The sequence below is a fragment of the Antedon mediterranea genome, chromosome 3 (genome assembly GCF_964355755.1).
Source record: "Antedon mediterranea chromosome 3, ecAntMedi1.1, whole genome shotgun sequence".
Taxonomy (NCBI): domain Eukaryota; kingdom Metazoa; phylum Echinodermata; class Crinoidea; order Comatulida; family Antedonidae; genus Antedon; species Antedon mediterranea.
Window position 1 is genome coordinate 1,007,629 of NC_092672.1, and position 27,773 is coordinate 1,035,401.

A 27,773-nucleotide genomic window follows, 5' to 3' on the forward strand; every position below is an offset into this window, starting at 1 on the left:
CATAAAAAATATAACACGCTACTGAATTGAAGAAAACACATGGCAAATATAATCTAATTAGGTTAACATAATTTGCATGATGAAGTTGGTATAAAAAAAAACAAGAAAAGACTATGAAATACCATCAAGGTAAAATATCTGCCCAGGAACATCTTTCAGCTAGGGGGAATCCTAGAAAGAAGTACTCCATTCCCAATTCAATATATTGCCTCGGTTTTATTTAATTCCTTATTTCTAAATATTCTAAATGGCTCTAAGACTAGGCTTACTTGTAATCCACATAGACAACACACACAAAATAACAATGAAATAAGGATAACAGTCTGCTGGTATACATGATAGGCCTAGGTCTATATCCATTTTCTACAGCATGTGGTATGTCTCTCTAGAATTATTTACCCATTACCGAATTAAAATGTATGAATTAAGATACTGGAGATTAGAAACAATCACGCGTGGACTATTACTGACATAAACTTTGCACACGCGCGCGCTTTTAAGTTGATAATCTTAAAATCCATAAGGTCGACATAATGTCAATTTGTTTTCAGAATTCGTCGCATTAGTAAACAGCACATTACTCTATGTTGTAAAATGTTTATTACTGTTACTATCTATAAGTAGACGAAAGTCGTAAGAAATTGTTGGAATACTTCAAAATCTCGTCCTTTAGGTTCGGCCCCATGCAATTATTAAGTACGCTCAATTTGACCAATCACAAGCAATGAATCAAGCGACCTTTTTTGTTGCGCGTGCGCGGTACGCCAAGCATTGCGTCATATAGCGCCATTTGTGAGGGAAGAAAGCAGAGCAAATACAGTATTTGAAAGTACAGAAAGAAAGGTAATTGGCTAAGCTTGCATAACAATCCTTTGCGATTTTTGCAAATAGCAATACTAACTCCCAGGCAAGTTAAATGCAGGATACATCAAACTTACAACACATTATTATGTAGACATACATCGACTAAGTATATTATGTTAATGTACTTAAAATATCAACTGTCAAAAGTTGGAATCGATCAAACATTTTAATGTCAAATGCGGTGAGAGAGTCGTCAACTGGAAGTGAACTTTAATAACTATAAATAGGCCTAAGATTTTCTTGAAGGTAGGTTTTACATTGCTGATACAGTACATGTATTATTCTGCACATTATATTCTTGGCAATCGGACACACTCTTTCCTGAGAACAAATCGACATGCCCTTTCAAAGCATAACCAGGTACCGTATAATATTAATAAAATAAGCAAACTATAGCCGGCATTTTCATTTGATATATATATTTAAAATATTTATACTTTGGTAAATAAAATATAAAAGAAAACATAAGAACTAATATACTCTATGAACACTAATATAATATTCTAATTAAAATTCTAAATTTATTTATCGTTGTACATTGATTAATTAAAGGCCTACCTATTATTATTATGTCTATACCGAGTTAAGTAGGCCTACACATAACAATTCAAAATACTGAATTCTCGTGTTGTTGTCTAATTATTACAAATTTGAATCACGGTTCCTCGAAAAACATTATCTACGTATAAACATATCTATACCGAGTTAAGTACACAACTTAATATTCAATATTCGTGTTTATGTTGTCTCTTTCAAAATGTCAACATCATTATTTAAAATCTGAATATTCATCGAAAAACATAATCTACTTAGTATACATATATCTATACCGAGTTAAGTACACAAGTTAATATTGAATGCGTCGTGTGTTTATGTTTAAAATGTCAACATCATTATTTAAAATCTGAATCACGATTCCTCGGAAAACATTACAACTCAAACTATACATATCCTCGTTAATCTATTAATACTTTCTAAAATTCAAAACATTAATTTTTGCCTTTAAAATTCGTGATATCCAATGTATGTCTGGCAGCCAGCAGGGGAGTTAGTAGGAATATGTATAAACAATTAGTCTGATGGTATTTTGTAGCAATGTTCAATGTGTATGTGGCCATACACATTGCTTCAGCTTGAAAAACTAAGTATCTATCTATGATCTGGGTTAATGTCAACCTGGGCATGATTAGTCATAACTTCTTTCCTGAATTTAAGGGTGAATGGCACGAATTCAAACAATGTGATTTTCATTAAGAGTAAAAAAAAAAAATCGGTATTAGATAGTATAGACCTACATTATAAGCAGTTTGAAATTACGCTTCCCAGTAGTACGCAATGCAAGAAAATTGACCAATCAACGAAGCCAAAAAATCATAATAATCCGAACTGTTCCTTGTGATTGGTCAACTCACTTTCGCTGCGTCTACGTCTTTATGCGTTGCGTCCAAATGGGAATTATTTTGTTTAGATCACAACGCTTTTAAAAACTGAGCATTAAATTGCGTGAATACCTAGTATATAGTATATTAGTAGGCCTAATTGCTACGAATACTAATTAGTATTGGTAATACCATTATTTTTACTACCTTCATATAAATACTTGAACAAAGAGCCATTTACATACTGTATAGAAAAAAAACTATATTACTGTAAGAAGAAGTAGTTCAATTTATAAGGACACTGAACTCGTTTTACTGAAATAATTAAAACCACAAAGATTAAATGAGATATATAATAATAGGAATGTTATATAAAAAATTGCAGAAGTTAATTATTATGAGTTCCTGGTAAAGTTGGAAAAAAGAAAATTAGGGTTTTTTTCGAAATAGATTCACACAATTATGGAATACAATATCAGTAATCAGGGGAAAATGGCAAAATCAGCACTGTGGTCATTTTACAAAAGTTGATCAATATAGACATTATGATAAAACAAACAATTGAATAAGGATTGTTCCTCTTACGGAATATTAGATTAAATTTAGCAGAAAATGAGGAACTGAACAAGAACATTTCAAGTGAGGGCTGCAAGCAGATGACATCATTAGGTGACCATTTAGAATAAAATGATCACCTATTGTTATTTTATGAAATCTTTATTGTTATTATTATTATACATACATTACATACATACACTATTTTGTGTAACAATCATCTCGAAAAGTTAAATGTCAATGAATGATCACACAATTTTCACAATATCTTAACTTAATCCTAATAAGCTTTCCAGCGTGATCACTCATCCGTGACGTCATTTATACGCCATTGTGTGAAATCACATTATCGATCATATCTCTACAACTTGTAATCACATGCCAATAAAATTCACTATACATAAACTTCATGTCAAGGGTAAAAATAATAGCAAATAAAAACCTACACATTCCAAGGTCATGCGCATGAAGAAGATGAGGAACCAGAACTTTCCTATTAGTTTCCCTACTTGAACATAAATTTCAGAGTTAGATTAGGACAATCATCTGATCAAGCTCCTTGACTCAAAGCCATACTTTACAGTAAATATTAAATTATCATTCTGCGATTATTAAAGTATTATTTAAAGATTTCAACTTAAAGAAAGCACATGCAACTTTGTTTTTATTAAAATATATTTTCTAAACTTCTACAACAAGCATGCATACATTATTCAAATATCTATATTGTAACATCAGGTAAAAAAAGGTCATAGGTCAAATATTGAGTAGGTTGCGTCAATGTCTTGTCTGCTCACAAATATGATTAAAGTTTCTAGAAAAAGAAGAAAAAAGAACATCTTTAAACATTTAACAAATAAAAAGTAGGGAGGAGATAGTAAAACAAGATATATGTGACCTCTGACCTTGCATGGTGTGGCTTTTTGGTTTGTGTTTTACAATTTTTCCCCCAATAACAGTTAGGACGACTGGTTACATCATCTGCAAATTTAAAAAAAAGATTTGAGATGATTAAATACAATGTTTACATCAGTCAACTTTTAAAGTTTATTGTGAATGTAAACTTTTCAACTCATAAAACGGTTTAAAACGATTCAAAATTATGAATGTGTGTTATGAATTATGTTTAAAAAGAAAATTAAAAAAAAACACATGTTTTGAAATTGTATTACATGTACATTTGACTTTGAGTGTTGGTAGTGGGTAGTAGATTATATGTAAATCTACTTTTTAAATATGACGTTGAGCGTTGGTGGAGGGCAATATACTTGGCCCTATGTTGATTTAAAAAATGGAATATGACTTTGCTTTTGATACAAACTACATTGTTTAATTTAATCTCTGAGGAAATGTTTGGTTTTTAAAGAAACAAATAGAGGAAGAAGCCAAGTAGGCATTCAAAGGCCACTTGGAAACCCACATATATCCTATAATTGCCAATGTATAGTTGAGAGCATGATCAAAGGGTGGTTTAGTTCACAAATCCATACTTAACAATTTATATATTGGTCACGTAGATAGATATAGATTAATACATTATACTATTCATTATTATGTAAATATATTAACACCTAAATAAATTCCTGTCTGTCATTTGATTGGCCAATTGTGGGTCACATGGTGTGCATTAATACGCACTATTGAACAGATAAACTTTGATTGAACTTGAATCTGGATTGTATTGTTAATTTTTCAGTAGATAACGTTTAAAAAGTAATAGACTTACAGTAAATTGGTGAATTTAGATTTTTAAATTTTTTTTTAAAGATTTAAATAGATTTGGTGTAAAAACTGTTTCAATTGGAGAATTGAATTTTTTTTTCTTATTAATTAAAAAATATACTTACTGGGCAAATCACTAATTGGTATATCTTTCCGATACAAATAAGCTAATTCTTTAAAAAGTTTCAGGCCGCATTGGTAGCAAATCACACTTGCACTAGTGGTTTGGGCCTGTAATTGAGGAGTGTAGCGGTTCGAATCCAATCGCACCAAACACTCTTGGAAAAGATCAAGGTAAGTCATATTCTTGGATTGGATGTAGTTCTGAAATATAAACAATCCAAAACACACATTTAGTGGCAGTGTAAAGAAAGCAAATTAAGTATGTTAAAGAACATACAGTATTGGTGCCAAGTTCAATACTCTTTTCACATCGTCTGGTAAAACTCTACACCAGAGGGCACACCATACAAAACGCTTGTGTTGACGTCGGGTGTGTGCTAGGCGATTGATGTGACAGGTCTATAAGAGTTTAGCCAGATATAGTACTTGTGATAAACCCTAGCCGGCCCTATTACTATCATATACTATAATGTACTGTTATCAAAAAAATTGTTGCAGAAAGTATTTCAAACTACAGAATGGATTAACATGGCAGTTCCACCACACATTCTATCTTGTGGTTTCTGTATTCCAATTTGTTGGTACTCATTATGGAAACTTTAAGCTTCTTCTACACTGCTATCAAACTAGTTTAACAAAAAAAGTGTGATGTGCCCAAATAAGGTAGTGATATGCCCACATATGGTAGTGATATGACATCATCATATTGGAGTGGAGCTGTGGCTTGGTGGTTATGATGCTTGGCTACCAATCTAAGGGTCCTGGGTTCAAGTCCTGTCATATGTCAGGGTTTTTTTCTCATGACAATTTACAACTCCACTCCCAAAGACTTAATATTAAGTCTTTGTTTATGTAGAGCATCTTGTGTATATGTTTGTCTTATATGTTCTAGTGCAGTATATGGAGAGCCATCTCGATAGTGCTTTGCACTCATGGCAATCCTCAGGGTGCTGCACCGCTGTATTGGCATGTATTGTTGTGCCTGAAAATTGAATAAAACATAAAACATAGTCCATATATGGGCACATCACATCTTGTTGTCACATAAAGTTTGATAGTGTAGCCAGAGCTTTAATATATTAAATAAAATGTTTACAGTAATTCACTTTCTGCTGCAGTAAATCATAGACCCATATTTCAATATTGTGTGTATATAATAGTGTTAGCTCTATACTTCAATGATTAAGCATGGGTGGTACAACCTTGTGGAAAAACACAAGTTTCTTTGTAAAATACAGAGTATGTAGGCAGGCTAGGTCATGGCATCCCTTCAATGTCATATTTAATCATTTTTCTTTCAATGAACAATTGTTTACAATAATATATGTGTATAAAGATTAATGGCAACAAAGCATAACCTATAAAGGAAACAAACAAGATAATGTTAAATCTTAATTTAATACCAGGGGCGGATCAAGCATTGTGTATCAGAGGGTGCCGCATTTTATGTCAAATAGTTTGAAGAATAGAATTTATGACAGTTGTTAATAGTCAGATTCAAACCATAGTCAATGTACTTCCACAATCCAACCAACATCAGCGTGGGTTCAAATTGATATTTTAGGTTGGTTTTGTGAAAGTTGCTATTGTTAATTTCCTGGTGAAATCTTTTTGTTTTGTATGATTTGTATTTGGATGTAAAATAAGAAAATGAATGAATGAAATAAGAGTTTTCATTTCCATTTGTAAACATAATTAATGACCTTTCATAATTAAACTAAAGATATAAAACAAATCTGCATCCTGGTTTATAACGGCCAATCAAACTATGACCTATTTAATACAACTTTCAAATCATGTGATTTTACACGCACACAACTAGAAGTGGAGAAAGATTTATGTAATATAGTTTTAAAAACTATAGTTTATCTAAAGAATCAATTTGAATTACAGTCAACTCTCTCCAATTGGACTACACAAGCCAGCCTAAAGGCCCATTTACACTACACTAGGACAATAAGATCAACTGGACTACACAAGCCAGCCTAAAGGCCCATTTACACTAGGACAATAACTATCAACGAGAATAGATAAACATACATTCTTCTTCTCATTCTTACATACAGTGAACCAAAAGAAAATAGAAAGGCTTTCATTCTAGAACTATTATAGTGTGACAGTGGCTGTGTTTGTGTGGACTAGTACACCGAGGTAACACCCTACTCGTCTCGAAAGATGTACTCGGTTCTTTAAAGTGCACATGAGCTATGTGTACACTGGACCTACGAGAAGACTCGTTCTACCATGGAACGAGTGAGCCTCGAACCCTTGCCGATTTTATGGCTACATAATTACGGTTCCATCTTAACCGCTCGGCTACTTACTTGCTACTACTCACATCATTATTGAGTCACTTTAAGTCACTACTCAAAATTCACCTTTTCTGATTTTTTTTTTACAGCGCCATGAGCAATGAATGTTGGAATGGCGCTATATAAATCGAACGATTGATTGATTGATTGCTAAAGTCCTATTATATAATTAAAGGATGAAAAATTTTTCAATTTCTTTTGTTTTATGCATGAAAAATACATATTTATCTAATTATTGTGTATTTTTATCTTTCTAGTATAAATGGGCCTTAAAATAGTAAACTTTATTAACTGACTGATGTTAAATGTTTGCTGGCTGGTATTGCCTGACCGCTTTCGTTTGATGCTATTGATGTGACTTTACTGTCAGAAATTCAACAGGATTTGCAATGTAAAAAAAGTCCTACTAAATAAATATTGTAATCTACAGTAGTACTATATTGATTTGACCGGCAATACATTTTATATAGTTCAATAATGAAAGTACAAAAAACAGTTAGACTTAAATGGGGAATACCCTTTTGTTGTATAGAGTTGACGTTTTTTGCAAATGAATTTCCTTCACATAATTGACCACAAGCAATCAACTTGAATCAACTCATACACCATTGACCTTTCTCACTAGTAAGACGACAGATTTTAAACCATTTTCTATAGAGTACCTGAACTGTATTTCCACCATACTTGGCAAAATGCCAAGTATATTGTTTTTCTATTTATTTTTTGTTTATTGGTTTGTACAAACTATGTCATGAAGTAGTGGACTTAGAAGCCACTCCCTAATTAGATTATTAATGTCCACAATTTTAAGTTTAATCTGTAGACCTATATACAACATGGATTGACATATTAAATAGCACGCCCTCTGCCGTTCTATGAATTTTGACAAGTATTGATTAAATGTATTTTATCAATTTACAAGAAAATATTTTGATTTACGGACTAGTTAACTTTATAATAGTGTTGCAATAAATCAAACACATAAGTGTACCATATACATAAAGAACTTTACCAAAATCAGAGTCATAAATCTAAGGTTCTGTCTACACCATAAAACTAAATGTGATGTGTCCAAATATAGCAGTGATATGCTCAAATATATAGTAGTGATATGCCCAAATATGGTAGTGATTGACATCATGTCCATAATAGGCACATATCACATAAAGTTTGGTAGTGTAGACAGAGCTTAAGCCTTTTATTTATTGCAACACAACCATACATTGGTTTGAAAACTAAAAATGCAAGACGGCATCAAATTAAGCAACAAATAGTGCAACTTACCATAAGTATTCCAGATTCATAGTCATTGTCATTCACCAATCTGGTGGTACACATTTGATTAAATTTTAAATCTAAAAAATAAGAAAAACAATATTTTCATTTATCGAGGAATTTTGCTATTTCCTGTTTTACTTCAATATGTAAAATATGTCATTGAATAGCGCTTTGAATAGCGCATTGATAGCATTGAATAGTGTATTGAATATGTACAGAGCATAGAATATGTGCAGCACACATTAAGAGCATGCTTATATCTGCTATATAAGAATACAGAATTATTTTCATCAAACAATCATTAATGTTATACAATAAAACATAATCATTTTCCTGTTTTTAATGCTATAACACTGACAGTACATGTTGACAACAGAATTTGTTGAAATGAAAAGGCAAATTACTAAAAAAGAAATGACAATGATACATGTGTGCATCAGTGGAGACACAAATTAAATAAGCATAAAGCGATTAATCAAAACGATAAAGAAAGAAATTGAAGAGATTTCGGGTAACACTAACCCTTTCTCATGAACACAAATTATATAAATAAATAACAAAAAAAAAGTAAGAGGACAACCTTTTAAGCTCAAAAGCTTGTTTCCACAGAGTTTTGATTATATTGTCACAAAATCTTTACAATTTGACTATTCTTACCTTTAAATTTGTTGAGACAGCCTAGGCAGTCAGTTCTTTGACAACCCCAATACATGTGACAAAAATATAGATGACAATTACTACCTAAAAATAAATAATAATTAACATTATGAGCTAATAAGCTTTTTGGGCTATCCTGGAAAATCTTAAATTATAAATGTATTTATTTGTAATGTCAGTATTTTATGTTTATTTGTATGTATTTTTATGATGATTTTCCTAATAAATTCAAATCAAATCATTTCATGTGTAACAATGTAAAGTTGTCTCAACCAACAATCCTGCTTGATGAAGTGTCTACAGCTAGATATGATTTAAGCTGTCTACACTATCAAACTGTTTGTCAATGTGATGTGCCCATATACGGACATAGGGAGCCTCCAATTTTGTAACGATCTAAGACCTTTACGTCACTTTAATTCATTGTGCCTCCTAGATTCCCCCACCCAGTTATGGTGGTTTCTAGGCCTAGGCAATAACCTAGCATAGGCAATTACTTAGGCAATAACCTAGCGTAGGCAACTGCCTAGGCCTAGGCAATAACCTAGCGTATGCAACTACCTAGGCCTAGGCAATAACCTAGCGTATGCAACTACCTAGGCCTAGGCAATAACCTAGCGTAGGCAACTACAGGTACCTAGGCAATAACCTTGCGTAGGCAACTACTTAGGCCTAGGCAATAGCCTAGCGTAGGCAACTACTTAGGCCTAGGCAATAACCTAGCGTAGGCAACTACTTAGGCCTAGGCAATAGCCTAGCGTAGGCAACTACTTAGGCCTAGGCAATAGCTTAGCGTAGGTGACAACCTAGGCATATGCCGCAATCAAAACCTCAAATTACAATCTGGTATACAATACTTACAAGATTGCCGTGGCAATGGTATATCAACACTAGCCAGTCTACGATCTGGAAAGGGATCTCCACAACAACCACAAACTAGATGGTTAGAGAACGGCGCACAAGAATATGGTGGAGGCGTAGGCATGGGTACAGCTATTCCATGTGAGGTCATCTTACTCCTCTGAACTAAAGTTGGTACCAATTGCACAGTGCTAAATGAGGATAATTGGCTTAAGTTGTAATCCAAACATTGTCTACACGTTGGTCTGCAAATAGAAGAGAATAACAAGTGAGAAAAAATAGTAAAAAGACATAAGATGACCGATTTAGACTTTAACTTTCTCCAAAAAAAAAACATTAAAGCTACTCACAAAAGGCCTTCGTCAGAGTCGGAATCATCACTACTATTTGTTCCAAAACTGGAATCAAGAAAACTAAAACTGCTTTGTACTGGTTTCTTGTAAACCTAAAAACACAATAGAACAGTTTAAATTGTTTTTAAATATTTTCAATTTCTATTTTCTTTTTTAAACCGATAAAAATGACTTATAATTTAATTTATTTCAGAGATTAGCTCAAAATCCTAATACTTTGAATGTTTATGATATTATTGATATTTTATTAAATAATTTATCAATTTTTAGATCTGAGATTGTAAAAGTTGTTTAATGCTTATTTTGTTCTTTGTTTTGTTTTATCTCAGCCTGTTAGGTTTTTATCTCTGTTTGTTGTGAATTGAATAAAATAGAAATTTATATATTATATTGTATCAAGAAAAAAACCTGTTTATACTTGTTTCCTACTGTAGACAACAATTTGAGAGAGAGACATCATCAAAACTGTTTAATAATTATTCACATGTAAATCATTCGTTGATTGCTAGTGTAAACCAGGCTTAATAGAGGAATGTCACCCTGGCAATATGTTCCTTTATACTGCACTACAACCAGCTTCTATTCACTATCTAAATTCCCCCTATTTCATCTTACCATATCGTGAGTTATCAGATTTTTTGCATCCATTTCTTTAATTTCTTCCTCAGTTCTTTTTTTTTCTGTAAAAAAAAAGAAATTTCATCTGTAGTTGCCGTAATAGTAGAGACCATGAAGGGAACTGTTTACTATGATGTTGGAAAAAGATTGTTTTGAAAACGTCTCCATGACTGTAATATTAATTTAAAATAATTCACTCCAACTTACCAGGATGATTCTTTAAATAGACTTCTACTAGATTCTTTACAATGTGATTGTAACTGATTCTATCTACATTAGTGCGGCACTAACAAAAAGAAACAACAACACATTATATATTTGCAGTAAATAATAAATTAAAAACAATGACATTCGTGTTGGAATAGCTTTGGGTTTGTCTAATCTATCATAATTGAAGTTAAGTATAGTTCAGTATACCTGAAAAACAAGTTTTAACTCAATTCAAAATATCTGTATTCATCCCTCGAGTAGAAGGAAAGGATTACATCATTTGTTTGAAGTCTTGTTCTTCTCTTGGAGGGAAAAATGCCAATGTCGGTTTATCCAGGTAAGATAGGCACGTGTACTTACTGTAGGGCATTCCTTGGAATTAGACATCCATGATGAATAACAGGCTGCACAAAATGTATGCATACACGGCTGCAAGCTAAAGAAGGGAAACAAAAACTAAAATAAAACCTAAGCAAATTACTGAAAACCAACTGGGCTGCGAACGTTTCTATAAAATACATAAACGATACTAAACGACATGTAAAGCTCTGTCTACATATATATAGTGATATGCCCAAGTATGGTAGGGATATGATGTCATCATGTCTATATATGGGCACATCACATAAAGTTTGATAGCCCTGTTTACACTATCAAACTTTATGTGACAACAAAATGTGATGTGCCATATATGGACATGATGATGTCATATAGTTTTAATTTTAATTTTTAAAATACAGTACAATGCAATTTACCTGACTGCATTGTGTAGAATGTCCTGACAAATACTACAGAGCAGAGTCTCTTCCATGTCATCTCGTTTGTTGTCAGTTGATGGACCAGCTTTACTGGTGTCAACAACATCTGGCAAACCAGAGTGTCTTTCATCAGATGTAGAGGGATCACCAGATGGAGCAACCTTTGTGATCTGGATGTTTTTGGAGGTTGTCTGGACATCAGACAGGCTTTCACAAGATGTTTTTCTGGCCTTACTCAATACAACTCTTGAAGTTGTCTGGTCACGTTTTAGTTCCTCACTTGTTTCTGGTTCTGCAGCCTCTTCTTTTGAGTCATCCAATTTAACTCTCTTAGCTGCTGGAGGGTCATGTGACTCAATATTTTGGCTAGATGCCAAAATGTTGTATTCTAATGTACAGTCTGTTAAAAAAAAACAATAATTACAAAAATGTTACGGAATGTGAATGTATGTTTGTTTCATTTATTATGCAAAGTTTGCATGTAAACTTAGCAATAGATTTAGAAAGAAAACTTAGCTTATACATTTAGTATGAAAACTTAGCATGCAAACATAGTATGAAAACTTAGCATGCAAACATAGTATGAAAACTTAGCATGCAAACATAGTATGAAAACTTAGCATGCAAACATAGTATGAAAACTTAGCATGCAAACATAGTATGAAAACTTAGCATGCAAACATAGTATGAAAACTTAGCATGCAAACATAGTATGAAAACTTAGCATGCAAACATAGTATGAAAACTAATTTGACGTGATGTACCCACATATAATATGACATCATCATGTCTATATATGGGCACATCACATTTTGTTGTCACATAAAGTTTGAAAAACTTAAAATGCAAACTTAGTGTGAAAACTTAGCATGCAAACTTAGCATATGTAATGACCTGTTCTCTGGAGGTCACTACTGTCATTCTCCAGTTCCTTTTGAAGTTCCAAAGAGTCTTGGTAAAGAAAAGCTACATCTGGAAAAATAAAAGTTATTGTTCAAAGATTTGCATGGCAAATAAAAACAAGTAAAGTTAGGTTTGCAGACTTACATCATTTTTCTAAAAAGGACAATACAGTAGTTGAGAATGTCTAAAGTTTTATGTGACATCAAATCAAAACTTTATGTGACAAAAAATTTGATGTGCCTATATATCAAGTCAAGTCAAGTCAAGTATCATTTATTATCATTTGTTTTAGGAAAAACATAGAAATTCTGTTTGCTCTGTTGGCGGAGCACAATATCCAACGGACACAACACGTACTCAAAAACAAAAACATTACAAAAAAGTGTCTAAATTATGTTTAAGGCTCTAATAGCTCCTGGAAAGATACTATTTGTAAATCGTGCCTTATTGGCCTTAATAGAACGCAATCGCCGACCGCTGCGCATCAACTGGAACATACTAGAGGCCGGATGAAATTGATCATCTTTGATAGCCACTGCCTTTTTCAGAAGACGATCCGAAAATATGTTCTCCAAAGGCAGTTGTGCAGATCCAATTATACGCGATGCGGTCTTGACTATTCTATTTAGGTCACGCTTTTCATTTTCGGTAGCGCTACCGAACCATACCGTTAAAGAATACGTTATTACACTCTGGACATGATGATGTCATTACCATATTTAAGAATATCATTACTAAATCTGGGCACATCACATTTTTTGTAAAACTAGTTTGATAGTGTAGAGAGCTTTAGGTTTATATGATTTCATTCAAATATAATCAGTGGTTTTTGGAAAATAATCTGCATTATTTTGAATACTTACTGCATTCAGAGTCAGTCTTCTTGAAAACAATGTAAACTTCATCACCATGTTTTAACTTGTATTTCTAAATCAATTAAAGAAAAAAACTAATTTTATATTATAAATAGAAATTTCAACTAAATTCAATGTCAGACAAATTGATATTATTGCAGTTTTTTCAATACTGTAAATTTTCTCCCCATATTTTAACTTGTATTTCTGAAATTAATTTTTAAAAAGTAATATTGTATTGGTTTGTATAAACAAAAATGTCAACAAAATTCATCAGATCAATTAATAGATTATATTTGTATTATTGTAGGTAAATAGTTACTGTTTTAGCAGGTATGACTAAAGACCACTGTACCTGTCCTTTAGTGATTTGTATCTCCTGGTTGATTGTTGTACCATTTGTGCTGTAAATATAAACATGTTTTATTAAGTACAACAATTTTTGTTAATTCTGGAAGATATGATGTTTCTGTTAGTTTCTTTGCTGTTTTATAATGTTGTATTTGTTATCGGAGGCACCTTGAAGCTAAGGTGGTTCCACCTTTTGAGGCACCTGTGTAAAATAGTGACTAAAAAAAATATATTCATATAATATATATTTGGTGGCTTATCCTTGGTTCCCACATAACACAAGGATTAACAGTAATTGACGTGAAGGATCACTTTTGATTGTCAAATCACTGGTGTGAACCAAACTTTAAGTTATGTTACGTTGCCGTTTTTTGTTTAATAAAAAAAAGTGCCGATATTAGTGCTGATACCAATATGTGATAGATATCATCATGTCCATATCAGCATGTACCTCACTTTATTTTTATTGAACACAACAGCTCTGTAATGTAACTTAAAGCTTGGTTCCCATGAACTGTGTAAACAGAGCTTAAAGCTCAGGTACAGGCATGAATTTTAAATATAATATTTGGTTAATTGTACATAAATCAAATATTTGTAACAGAAATCAAGACGAAAAAACATCAATTTCCCGTAATATGGTCAAATACAAAATTTGGCAAAATTCTTCCATAAAAACCAGGATAATTTTTTTTCAGTAGTTTAGGTAGTTAACCTAATGTAATAACATGTCTGGTGACTCCCTAGACGGTGAAAAAAGGTGGTGGATATACAGTGGATAATTTTTGCTATAGCATGAAAATAAAAATCTGAAGTTGAATAAAAATATCAGAAATGTAATATTTAAGTTATATTACCTATATTTAGTCATCTGATAACATTTTTTACCACACCGTTTATTTTTCATAGCTTTTTAAAACGCCTCTTTATTTACAAAATTTGTGTACAAAAGAATAGAGATTTTACTGTGTAATTTGAACTATCCCCCCACTGATTAGAAAGTGCTTATTTTCAACAAGCTCGTGTAACACAAATAAAATCCCAAAAATTATGAAACATAGGGGAAACTATAGATCGATAATTATTGGAATGTATGATCAATAGAAATTTTTTGCCCGCACCTGGCCTTTAAATGGGATTGTCTCCCGTTCTGAGTGTAGCATTATCCTGATTGTCTTTCCAAAATATTCAATGATAAAATTAAACAATGCATAATTTTCACATTTTGTAACTTGTTTTCAGGTGTAATGTTTATTCTGGTACCTGTTATCTTGTAACCAAACTTCATTGTCAGCACCTTTTGTAATACAACAATGATGGCTGGAAATGTGATGATTACCTCGTATGCACAGATTGCAATCTGGAGAAAAAGATTCATTCTTAAGTTATTGATTTAATTTTGATATTAAAATAATAAATAATAGGCCTAGGCCTAATTAAAATAAAATATGCAACAATCAATCCTGTATCATACAGTGTATGTATATATATATATATTAACTTATTTATTGAACAATTAGTAATTACCTCTCCTCTCACTCAATACAATACAATGGCCAAAAGTTAGTCAACATTGGCATGTGTCCTGGCCTGGGTATACAATGGGCCTAGCCTACTACTAGCTAGGCTCAGACGGACTCGGCCTCTCTACTACTACTACTAGTCCTAGCCTAGTAGTACTACTACTAGGCGTAGCTACCCTCTCAGCAGGCTCTCTCAGTAGTAGTACTAGCCTAGCCTGGCCCTTCCTTGTTGTAGCCTAGGCCTACCGATACGACCAACTATACTAGCTAGGTTAGGCCTAGCCTAGCTAGCTTTATTGTTAGCTTACGTAATAGTTTACCTTTGGATCGACCGATAGTAAAAGATTCTGTACTGATGTATGAAATAGGAGTATCCACGTCAGTAGAACAAACTAATTGGGCCCAGCTAGTTTTATTTTCGTCCATCTTCTTTTCACACGTACGTCGTCCAGTCTTGTCATGTTGTTTTCTTCGTCATGCATGATCAATCTCTCTACTAACTTGAGGTCGCACTGGTGGTAATTGTAAACATTGATTTTTTGGTCGACCATCATCGATCGTTGAGCAAAGATTGTATAGCGCCGCTACGCGGCGCTATACAATCTTTGGTTTGAGTGCCCGGAGGTACGTTGGAGCTAGAAAAGTTAGCGTCCGTTGTCAAGGAAAATAAAGTGACGTTTGTCACGTAGTTATGTCATTCGATCCACTTATACATCACCTGTCGACGTATGCAAAGATTTGGAATTGTGACCAACCGGAATTCTATTTACATTTAATCAAATTTACTCAATTAAAATGTTTGCACTTGCAGGAGTGACGGGAGCTGGAGTGGCCCGAAACCATCCTCGCTCCGCCGGCAGTGAGATGTCTTCCACACCTCGGAGCAGCAGTGTACTCAGCATTCCAGCTAGCCTACGAAGTGAAGTTATAAATTCTGAAAGGAGGGGGAAAAGAAAAGACCCAGTGGCGGAAGGGAACATGCGAATTTTATCAGTGGTGTAAGTATCGATTTTAAATTACGGTTTTACCCTTCCAAGCTGTAGAGGCTTAATTTGCATGTTTTGAATGTAACTTGGAACAAGATAGAAATCTAATTAGGCCCAGGCCTATCCGTCTTTAAACTTTAGTGCACAATATTTGTGAACTGTGCTTTATGGCTAATATTCTATTATTTACAGAGAGTGCCATGAAACCATAATGTGCTGTAAATACAATGAAATGGGGAAGTTGCTGGCCGTAGGATTTGTAGATGGATCAATAAAGGTAACAAGTAAAATAAGAAAGTAATATGTCTGAGAAACGACAACAATAATCATTGGTTGAAGATAATAACACTAAAGATTAAATCTCAGTTGTTGCGAAAGTGTAGTAGCACCAAAAAATCTATATATCTGTCTGTATACAGATTATTTGATTATTAAGAATTAAAAATGTGTTTTTTTTCTGCCTGAAGCTAATATGAAAATTAGCTATTTTCTTAAATTTAAATTCTACATGTAAAATTAACAGATCGCACAAAATGAATTATAAGCGAGTTTCCCCCACGAAGAAAGAGAAAAAAAAATTAGTTATTCACATTTTAACTTATTGTTATATTTTGGTTCTCTGAAGGTCGTCTATTGATTCAAAGCAGCTGGGTGAAAACGACGGATGAATAGGGGAAACCATAGCACTACAGCATCACACATCCCCACACATCACACATCACACATCCCCACACATTGTTTGTAAATGTCATTCCAACCTTGCAAGTACTCCGTTAGTAAGGCAACGTTGAATGGGCTGTTAAAACTTAGACATAATTTAGATATCTCTCCTTGTGATTGTAGGAAAGTAAAAATATTCAACCAATAAAATACCAATATGTTTGCTAATGAATGTACATGCACAATAATTAATTCAATAGTTAATTTAACCATCAACCAATTTTATTTTAATTTAAAATTTAAATTGATATGAGTATTTTTTTCTTTAATCAATTTGTTTTATTAAAATTTTTATTACAGTATATTTTGACTTAAACAAAAATGTTTTTGGGCGGATTAATTTCCTATCAATGTTTATTAAACTGGAATGCATCCAAATCTACTCCCAGAGTGAGCTGTAGCACATGTGAATCTACTCCCAGAGTGAGCTGTAGCACATGTGAATCTACTCCCAGAGTGAGCTGTAGCACATGTGAACTTAAACCTTCCTAAATAAAAAAAAAAAGAGTCCTCACAAAATTCTTTCCTAAAATGCCTATCATATGTCTTCGGAACAATCATATTGTAGAAAATGATAATTATAACATGAAAACTCTTTCATGTTATAATCAAAATTGTTCTACAATTTGTCAATTCTACCTCGGAGTAATAATTTAGCCTACTCCATGATCCTACAGTGTGTATACAATAGCCATTGTACTTTAACAAATAATGAAATTTATACCTCCATGTTGAAAATTAAATTCTACACTAAGTTGGTCTGTAAACACTAACTTGATGATCAAGTTAGTGTTTACAGACCAACTTAGTGATGGGGATCATGCGACGGACTGCAGCCATGTATATGGTCTTGTTTTTATACAAGAGCCATTGTACTTTAACATTACAAATAGTGAAATTTATACCTCCATGGTAAAAATTAATTTTCAATCATTATATTGCAAGACTTGGGAGGCCTAGAGTTCCTTACACTTTTTAAACCTCAATCACTAAGGTTATATTTTCAAATAGACTATAATAATCTTCATGTTTTCTTTCCACAATTCCTTTGTACAGGTGTTGTTTATTGTGCATTCTCATCAATCATATTCTGTATTCCTACCCCATGCATGTGGATGGTTTATGGTGTTATTGAAGTAAATACTTTATAAATAGGTCACTATTGTTGCAGAATGATGTCATCAATATTTAGTGCCTCATCTGAGGACTGAATTCCATCAACAACACAACTTATTAACTTATTACTGATGATCATTAATTATCCTCAGCCATAATGTCTAGCCCAACCCCCCCCCCCCCCCCCAACATGAAATGAAGAAGATTCCTGTATTTTATCTCTGCTACTTCTGAAGGAGACATTGGAAAAAGCACAATAGTGCCTGATAAATAACTCTGTCTACACTATCAAACATTGTGACAAAAAAAATGTGATGATGTGTCCATATATGGACATGATGACGTCATATTACTACCATTATTTTGGCACATCACACTTGTTTTGTCACATAAAGTTTGATAATGTAGACTGAGCTTTAAAGATTTTCAGCATGGAACACTTCATGTTCATTTATAAAGAAAAGCAATTTTAATTTTTTTGAATAATTTGCACATTTCCAATCATTTCAACTCATTAATAGTGAATACTTTATGAATCAAATTACCATACATTTTATTTCAAAATGTGCTCTTATACATTGTTCTCAATTGATGTAGTTTTAAGCAGAAAATAAACCAACCAAAAACAGTCTTGCCACAGACACGATAACCTTTGTACACACTCTTCACTGTCTATCCAACTGACCAATGCTGTTGATTGATAGATAGCCATCAACTACTACAATAATGACACTTATTGATTTTATGTCAAATGATTGATTAATTAAATATCAACAAATTCAGAGACCTTTGTGTTTTTTTTGGTTTAAAATTCATAAATTGAGTGTTTGCAATACGTCTAAAGATAAATGATGTTGTTTGATGCTGTTTGACAGGTATATTCAGGAGAGACAGGATCAATCTTATACAGCCTAGGTGATCACAATACCCAGGAGAGCCATTTACCATGCACTAGCATCAACTTTAAACCTCATCTGGAGGGGGATCGCTCAGAAAACCATTTACTTGCTACATGTAAGTATGCAAGCAGATTATTGTCTTAAAGTGTTTTTAAATTGAGGGATAAGCAAGCAGTACAGTTTCCTTGGTAACTCATTAAAACACCAATATAATAAGTCATTATTACAGCATTACAATACATGCTCATAATCCAGGGAAGATACAAAAAATGTTGTGTACAACTACTACCATAAACTCCTCGAAAAGAAGCCCATCTCGAAAAGTTTGCAAAAGTAATCTGGAAAAGAGGCCTATCTCAAAAAGCCCACCCAAGAGTCCTAAAAAATAAGCCCATGGGCTTATTTTTTATTCTTTACGGTAGCTCACTAACGTAGCATAGTAAATGTATAGTTCTTAAAACGTAACTTAAAACATTTGTAGTACAACAGTGCTATGTACAACAGTGCTGCTATGTACAACAGTGCTGCTATGTACAACAGTGCTGCTATGTACAACAGTGCTGCTATGTACAACAGTGCTGCTATGTACAACAGTGCTGCTATGTACAACAGTGCTGCTATGTACAACAGTGCTGCTATGTACAACAGTGCTGCTATGTACAACAGTGCTGCTATGTACAACAGTGCTGCTATGTACAACAGTGCTGCTATGTACAACAGTGCTGCTATGTACAACAGTGCTGCTATGTACAACAGTGCTGCTATGTACAACAGTGCTGCTATGTACAACAGTGCTGCTATGTACAACAGTGCTGCTATGTACAACAGTGCTGCTATGTACAACAGTGCTGCTATGTACAACAGTGCTGCTATGTACAACAGTGCTGCTATGTACAACAGTGCTGCTATGTACAACAGTGCTGCTATGTACAACAGTGCTGCTATGTACAACAGTGCTGCTATGTACAACAGTGCTGCTATGTACAACAGTGCTGCTATGTACAACAGTGCTGCTATGTACAACAGTGCTGCTATGTACAACAGTGCTGCTATGTACAACAGTGCTGCTATGTACAACAGTGCTGCTATGTACAACAGTGCTGCTATGTACAACAGTGCTGCTATGTACAACAGTGCTGCTATGTACAACAGTGCTGCTATGTACAACAGTGCTGCTATGTACAACAGTGCTGCTATGTACAACAGTGCTGCTATGTACAACAGTGCTGCTATGTACAACAGTGCTGCTATGTACAACAGTGCTGCTATGTACAACAGTGCTGCTATGTACAACAGTGCTGCTATGTACAACAGTGCTGCTATGTACAACAGTGCTGCTATGTACAACAGTGCTGCTATGTACAACAGTGCTGCTATGTACAACAGTGCTGCTATGTACAACAGTGCTGCTATGTACAACAGTGCTGCTATGTACAACAGTGCTGCTATGTACAACAGTGCTGCTATGTACAACAGTGCTGCTATGTACAACAGTGCTGCTATGTACAACAGTGCTGCTATGTACAACAGTGCTGCTATGTACAACAGTGCTGCTATGTACAACAGTGCTGCTATGTACAACAGTGCTGCTATGTACAACAGTGCTGCTATGTACAACAGTGCTGCTATGTACAACAGTGCTGCTATGTACAACAGTGCTGCTATGTACAACAGTGCTGCTATGTACAACAGTGCTGCTATGTACAACAGTGCTGCTATGTACAACAGTGCTATGTTCATTTGTAGTACAACAGTGCTATGTTCATTTGTAGTACAACAGTGCTATGTTCCTAATTTTTCCATTCTTAGCAAGGCTTCATGATTTTTCTTGTTAACATCTTACTGTAAGTTTAACTAATAAAATCTATGTTTACATACAGTAGTTAATGTTTGATTAATGTTTCATTGCTAATTACTGTAGATGCATCTATGTTTACATACAGTAGTTAATGTTTAATTGTTAATTACTGTAGATGCATCTGGTATGGTTAAACTGTGGCACATGTCTACTGGTCAGTGCCTGCACACATCACATGAAGCAAGACAGACGTTGACAGCAGCATACAACCAAGACGCTACCTTGTATGTCACTGGGGGATCAGATACCAAACTCAATGTATATGATACTACCACAGGACAGATTTGTAAGACTTGTGAACCAAGGCAAGAAATTACAATTACAATTATTACTCAAAAGAATATAAAGCTCTGTCTACACTATCAAACTAGTTTGACAAAAATGCCTAAATATGGTAGTGATATGCCCAAATATGGTAGTGTATGATATCATTTGTCTCCCAATATGGGCATTTCACATTTTGATAGTATAGACAGAGCTTTATATTGTTTGAAGATTTGCATAGCAAAATCAAACGTTGATATAAAGTTTGTGGTACACTACATACAGTATATATTCTGGAGTGAGAAATCCGTTCTCACTCCTGAGGAAAATAAAATTATATTGATCTAAACTTCAAGATAAACTCAATACAACAGATATATGTGGTAAAAGAATATTATAATACAATTGTTGCTCCATAATATAGCCCCATATTATATTATCTCAGTGAATGTTTGAGAACATGTGTGCTAAACAAATGTCAAATCTTGTTTTTAACATGAAAGACAACCTTGTTTCACAGCCCTTCTGTCACCATCATGGATGGCCATCGGTTCCGTGTCTTCTCTATTAAATTCCATCCTCACGACAATGCTTCATTTGTGTCCGGTGGCTGGGATGACACTGTTCAATTCTGGAACACAACGTCTGAGCACTCAATAAGGTAACATGTTTATTTTTTTTCAAGCATATTGTACTACAAAATTCCAGGATTCGAAAGTCCTGTCACATGACCTATCACCCTGGGATTATTTATAATTATTACTTTTAAAAAATAATGTACAAATATAATTTAAATAAATAACTTTAGGAAATTAAATGGACCTCATATATGCGGTGATGCCTTAGACATTGATCCTCATCATAACCATGTTGTAACAGGATCATGGCGTACAGAGTACAACCTACAGGTAACATTACATTTGGTTATTTGGAAAAAAATAATGAAAGAACTTGGAAAAACTAGATTTATTCAATAATTAATGTAGATCATGAAAACTGCATGACTCTACTGTAGTTTCTTGTTTGTAGTATCACCAGCGGGTATGACACGTTATATGTGCCAAAATGTATTTCTTTTATTTTAAAGAATAGTAAGCAAATTCACTGTATAGAACCTAGACTTATACATAGCATATGAAAGGTGATTTCAGCTCATGTATGGTGCGCTATATGTGCAAAAAATGTCCTTTTTATGAATGTAAAGTCAAATTTAATACAGGTATAGCATACTGTTAAAGGTTTTATTTTGACTTACAGATCTGGGATTACAGTACTGGCGCCTTAATCAAAAATGTCCCTCAAGATTACAATAACTCATTGGTAAATATGTTCATTTGTCACTTTCTACTTGGTGGATTTGGGGCTGGGGAGTGGTTTTGCAGTGTAGGTTGTTCAAGACTATACCACTGATACATTGTTATGTCTATTAAATCTTTACGCTTTATTGTTTTTTGGCAAAACTATGACAAAAAGAAATGGCCCTTGTGTTATCCATGATACGAGGGAAGTGCAACTGTGGAAAATGTTGAGATGGACCATTACCACGTACACACACACATTGTGTAAAAATAGTTCATAAACTTCACAAGAAAAGTTTAATTAAATTATTTATTGAAAAAAATATAGAAAATATATTGAAAATTAGAATAATCAAATGTTCTCTTTTTCCAGTTATACTGTGCTCAGTGGTTGGGAAAGGACCATATTTTAGTAGGAGGATGTGAAGCCAACTTGACTCGTATTGTAGACAGAGGAACACTTCAGGTAATACAAATATTGTAGACTTTGTATTAGATTTCATAGGCTAGCTTCACTACTGGACTTTCAGAATGTAGTTTAAATACCGTTGACTCTCCCAATACCAGACACCTTTGGACTGGCCGAATTCGTTGACGGTTTTGGACCTCAAGAAAAGTCTGGTTTTGGGGAAGTTTTCGGTTTTCAGAGAGGCTGGTATTGGGGGAGTTAACTGTAGTATGAAATTATGTTGAAACTTTTGGTTGTCAGAGGTGGTTTCAAGAGACTAATTGCATTTGGTACAAAATAAAAATATTTGTTGATAGTATCATATAAATGATCTTTTTTTGTTGTTTTCTATTTTTAGACGACTGGCAGACTTGCAGATCTTCCGAGAGGAGTCTACTGCTTGGATAACAACCGGCAAGGAAATGTTCCCAAATTCGCAGCAGGTTCGGATCGTTCCCTCTTTTTCCTGGACATGAAGCAAGACTAAAGATGACTTAAGAGTGCCAGGTTAGGTTACAGAGCTTAGACAGCTAGCTAATTTACCAATAATAGCAACACTGTTATTAAAGATGTACTTAGCATATGCATGAATCTATCGGAAGTACAGAGTCCAGCACATCGACTGTTTTCTGTGCCTTATACTGTTATCACTACAGTAATACTACTACAGTGTATGAACCTAAAACTAAAAAAATAATTATAGATCAATGGCAAAAGGATGTGTTTATACCAGTTTTATTTGTTACAAAAAACATTTAAATAAGTCATGGGCCAAAAGTGAACACAGTTTCAGAGTTTAAAAGCTAATTTAGTGTTCATAAAATATTATAACACATGGACTGATTGCCTCCCTGGACTGATGAGCTTTAACATGGTATTCTCATAATTATAGGTCGATGTGTTGTAAAGATGTGTTTATAAATGTATTAATAATAAAACATAAATATGTTATGGTCTGCTCAGATACAGTAACTTTGCTAAATAAATATTTAAAAGAAAGGTATAACAGTAGTCATATAAGAACATCTTCATAAAGAAGACTAACACCTTTCTCAATTTAGTATACTGTAATTGTTATTTTTAAAACAAGCTTTTATCAAAATATCACAATTGCACTAGATAAATTAATACAAGTGCGCATTATTTAATGTACAGAAACTTGATTAATAGTCAACTTGTTTAAGTTTATGAATCAACAGATAAAGTACACAATAGTAGGCTTATTAATAATTTGTAAGCAAGGGCTAGTGTAAGAGGCATATACCAGGTTACTTATTAAACAAGGGCTAGTGTAAGAGGCATATACCAGGTTACTTAAAACCACAAGGTACTTTGTCCTTGCAAGCTGGTTTCAGTTGTGCCTACTAGTATCGCACTGTTATAAACACACACTGGTTCCGCTGTTGGACTTCATTATCATAATTTAAAATGTATATACAGTACAAGTTTAAACAAATGTAATAAATACTCCTAAGGAATCAACTTCAGTAATCCTTTTTTTTTAAACAGTAGTTTATTTATTAGTAGATAGGCAGTTGCACTACTGTATGAAATCGTCGATTAAAGTTACAAAGCTGCAACTGTTGAATACCAACACATGATCGCATACATTAAATTTTGTTTCTCTCATTGTAGAAGTATTTTTTATTTGTCCCAATTTAAAAAACAAACCATTACCAACTTCCCATCACTGGCAACTTTCCCACCCACTCATTTCGCATTCATTTTAACTATACCAGGCCTACGTTATCCAAAAACATATGACAGTTGGTCAGAATTGTCATCGTCATCAGCATGTTCATCAGCATATTCATAAGCTTTCTTCTTCTTGTAGGTTCTGTAAAAGAACAATTCATTTTATTTAAACAGAGAACAATATATCCTGCTTTCTGTACCAAAACGTTTTCTTTCAGAATGTTTTCCTTTTATTACCTCATCATCCATGTAAACGCAATTAGGCCTAATTAATGAAAATAGTCAATATAAACAATTAATTTCTATTATCATCATTACTGTAAATAATCATTGTATATATTTTATAATTAATATTTATATTGTTTTTTGTTTGTGTAAAAATCTACTGTAATATTATACCTCATTATGGTTACCATTATAAAAAAAAGGACGATTGAATGAATAAAGTTCATTTATATATTAAAAAAAAAAAAAATCATAATTTGCAGTAGGCCTTATAAATACCGATTATAATAGACGTACTGTAGTGGACTACGACGTTGACAATATAACAAATTAATTATTTACTATTACTATTAGTATATTTAGTAAATAAATATATTAATTATTATTATTTAGTTTGATTTCCAATTGGTTATAATCTTACCTGTAACAAGTACATAGAATAATGAATACTGCTTTCGGTACCAACACTTTTCCTTTCAGAATCAACGCGATATCGCAATCCTGTTCTTCCATTTATGGTCCTTCACACCTTGCAACTGCACATTCGGCCTTTCGTACCTCATCACGTGACCTTACGCGAGTTGTTGCGTTTTCACACGACGACCATTCAGTCCACGTACTTAGTTCACAATCTATGTTTTTGCTATCACAACACGAACCGCTATATTTCGTTTTTTGACAATCGCAACCGTGTTTTGTGAGTTCCCCATCATTGTAACAAACACGATTACATGATTGTTTTTCAGTGGTTGGTTCTTCACATACCACAGGTCCGCATCCAGTCACTTCAAGCACGTTCCTAAGCCTGAATTGGGTTCCGTTTGCACCACATTTCTGCGAACATTCAGACCACTGACTCCTATCGCTGTACTTACAAGCAATAACAACACAATTGCATATCCCCTTCTAGCCTGGTGTCCTCCGATCAAGATTCCACCAACAAAAATTACTCCGACTATTATTAAAATACAGAGTATTTTACCTTTGTCTCCCATGATAGGTTTAAATAATTGGCGGATGGTAATACAAATGTAATGGTATCAGGAATATCAGACGATCAAAGTCTAGCATTATAGCTGTGAGCATTAATAAATAGATATCTTGGAATTTCCAGATCCGAAGCCTACTTCCTACCAGGGAAGAGTTCTCTTCCCTGTTCCTACTTATCATCACGTCGAGGGTCCTATTATTCAATCAAAATACATTTTCGTTCTTTTAATTCTTGGCGGGCGGATTTTAATTGCGGAAGAATTTTGCGCAATGTTTTTCATTTCATTTCATAAACATTTATTTATATTAATGGTACATATAAAATGGCAATAACAAAATGAATACAGAAGACACATACCATAAATAATAATTAACACGTCAGATCAAGTAAATGTTCGGTATGTTATAACAGTCATGATAAGATCACGGACGAGCTATAATTCGATCCGTGATATTTTTATTATTATTCCGGCGCTCTCAACGAGTGAGAATGAGATAGCATTCCGGGTTTAGAATACAGGAGTAAACCAAATGAGTAGAACTGGTCAGCTGCTGTTAAGGGACATTATCATTTAAAATTATAATAATATCCGTTCTTATATAGCGCTTATTGCACAATGTTTCTAAGCGCTTCACATCATTACCCTGGTCATTTTGTTGGAACAATAATGTATGGAAACATACTCCCAAATGCGGCTAGTAATCAGCAATGTTGTGTCTTAACCAGGTACCAATTTTATACACCTGGTGTCACGGAGTATCTTGACTAAGATGCGCGGGAGCTCACGATCAGTAATCTAACGTCTAACACACTGCGTCACACGCCCTTCAAGAACCGTTGTGATCGGAACAATTATTGGACTTTTCCAGTTATGGTTAATTTCAAAAACAAATAAAGAGATGCACTGACAACAGCAGTTGTCCAAGAAAAAAGTTTTGTAAAGGCTTAGGAATTGAGGGCGCTATTGAATATCTCTTGCGGTTTTAACAACCCTGGGAGAATTACTGCAGTACATGTACTGCAGTACATGTACTACATGCATCTATCGAAAGTACAGAGTTCAGCACATTGTTTTCTTTTCTGCAAGATAACAGGCTATTCTTACACTGTACCGTTATCACTACAGTAGTAGCAGAATATGAATTCAATGGTTCATAGTACGATCAAAAAGATGTGTTTTTACACCCTAGTACATTAGATCAAGTCTTTGGGAGTGAGTTGTTTTATTTTGTTTTGTCATATTATGAGAAATAAATCCTGGCGTCTGACTGGATTTGAACCCAGGATCGTAGGATCGTTAGGAGAGTAAATTTAAATATTTTATGACTTGATGTTATTATATGAAGGGTAACAAAGTCTTGATAATTTCACAATGGTGTATTGAAAAATAGCAGGGTTTTGTAGATATGAAAATATAAAAACTACTTTATGTAGCAACAATGTACAGGATATAACCGAGGGAAAAGTACTGATCATTAAGTCATTATAGCATACTAAAAGTGTGAGTGAGAACATAGATATATCTGCCTGTTTATTACAAAGAGTAAAATAAATTTCTAAATTTATATTGGAGATAATACAAAAATAATATAATAATATGGTATATAAAAATAAAAGGGTACATTGAAGATTGAAGAAAATCATTAGACAAAATACAAGGCTAAATTTTATCATTATTATCAAGTAAAAAATATAATTTCACTCAGATTACAAAGATTTTTTTTAATTTTACATCAAGTAGATAAATTCCGCTACTTACAACCTTTAACTTAAACTTACAACCTTAATTTTACGTTTAAAACAACTATCATAAAACATATCAATGGAATTATCCATAAATCCAAAGGCAAATTACTGAAGAAAAAAAATGACAATGCTGTGCTGTGTGCTGTATCTCAAAGAGATACAAAATAAAATAAGCAAAAAGCAAAACGATAAAGTAAAACAGCCAG

General features: G+C 33.5%; 2 protein-coding genes across 2 annotated transcripts; one reads left to right on the forward strand and one right to left on the reverse strand.

Moving 5' to 3' along the window:
- Positions 1-1,266: 1,266 nt before the first annotated feature.
- On the reverse strand, positions 1,267-15,784 carry LOC140044425 (E3 ubiquitin-protein ligase CHFR-like). Its single transcript, XM_072088924.1, has 16 exons — positions 15,642-15,784; positions 15,062-15,158; positions 13,803-13,851; positions 13,457-13,520; positions 12,585-12,662; positions 11,688-12,090; positions 11,293-11,368; positions 10,930-11,008; positions 10,720-10,784; positions 10,102-10,196; positions 9,752-9,996; positions 8,891-8,974; positions 8,240-8,310; positions 4,646-4,844; positions 3,704-3,779; positions 1,267-3,612 (listed from the first exon to the last, which is right to left on the reverse strand). The coding sequence occupies exons 1-16, from the start codon at positions 15,745-15,747 to the stop codon at positions 3,576-3,578; spliced, it is 1,824 nt and encodes a 607-aa protein (XP_071945025.1). The 5' UTR covers positions 15,748-15,784; the 3' UTR covers positions 1,267-3,575.
- Positions 15,785-15,939: 155 nt separating this feature from the next.
- Positions 15,940-24,670, forward strand: LOC140043315 (WD repeat-containing protein 89 homolog). The gene is made up of 9 exons (XM_072087817.1): positions 15,940-16,319; positions 16,500-16,584; positions 19,019-19,157; positions 21,016-21,205; positions 21,685-21,825; positions 21,973-22,072; positions 22,422-22,484; positions 22,836-22,928; positions 23,269-24,670. Exons 1-9 carry the CDS (start codon positions 16,117-16,119, stop codon positions 23,395-23,397), a joined length of 1,143 nt encoding a protein of 380 aa, XP_071943918.1. The 5' UTR covers positions 15,940-16,116; the 3' UTR covers positions 23,398-24,670.
- The last annotated feature ends 3,103 nt before the right edge of the window (positions 24,671-27,773 follow it).

Excerpts from the sequence above, each read along its gene's own strand:
- LOC140043315 (XM_072087817.1), top strand. The coding sequence starts at position 16,117 with ATGTTTGCACTTGCAGGAGTGACGGGAGCTGGAGTGGCCCGAAACCAT. Across the intron at positions 16,320-16,499 it reads ATGCGAATTTTATCAGTGGT|AGAGTGCCATGAAACCATAA; the intron begins GTAAGTATCGAT and ends TATTATTTACAG. Across the intron at positions 22,073-22,421 it reads GTACAGAGTACAACCTACAG|ATCTGGGATTACAGTACTGG; the intron begins GTAACATTACAT and ends TTTGACTTACAG.
- LOC140044425 (XM_072088924.1), bottom strand. The coding sequence starts at position 15,747 with ATGGACGAAAATAAAACTAGCTGGGCCCAATTAGTTTGTTCTACTGAC. Across the intron at positions 12,663-13,456 it reads GAAGACTGACTCTGAATGCA|ATGTAGCTTTTCTTTACCAA; the intron begins GTAAGTATTCAA and ends TTATTTTTCCAG. Across the intron at positions 12,091-12,584 it reads TAGTGACCTCCAGAGAACAG|ACTGTACATTAGAATACAAC; the intron begins GTCATTACATAT and ends TTTTTTTAACAG.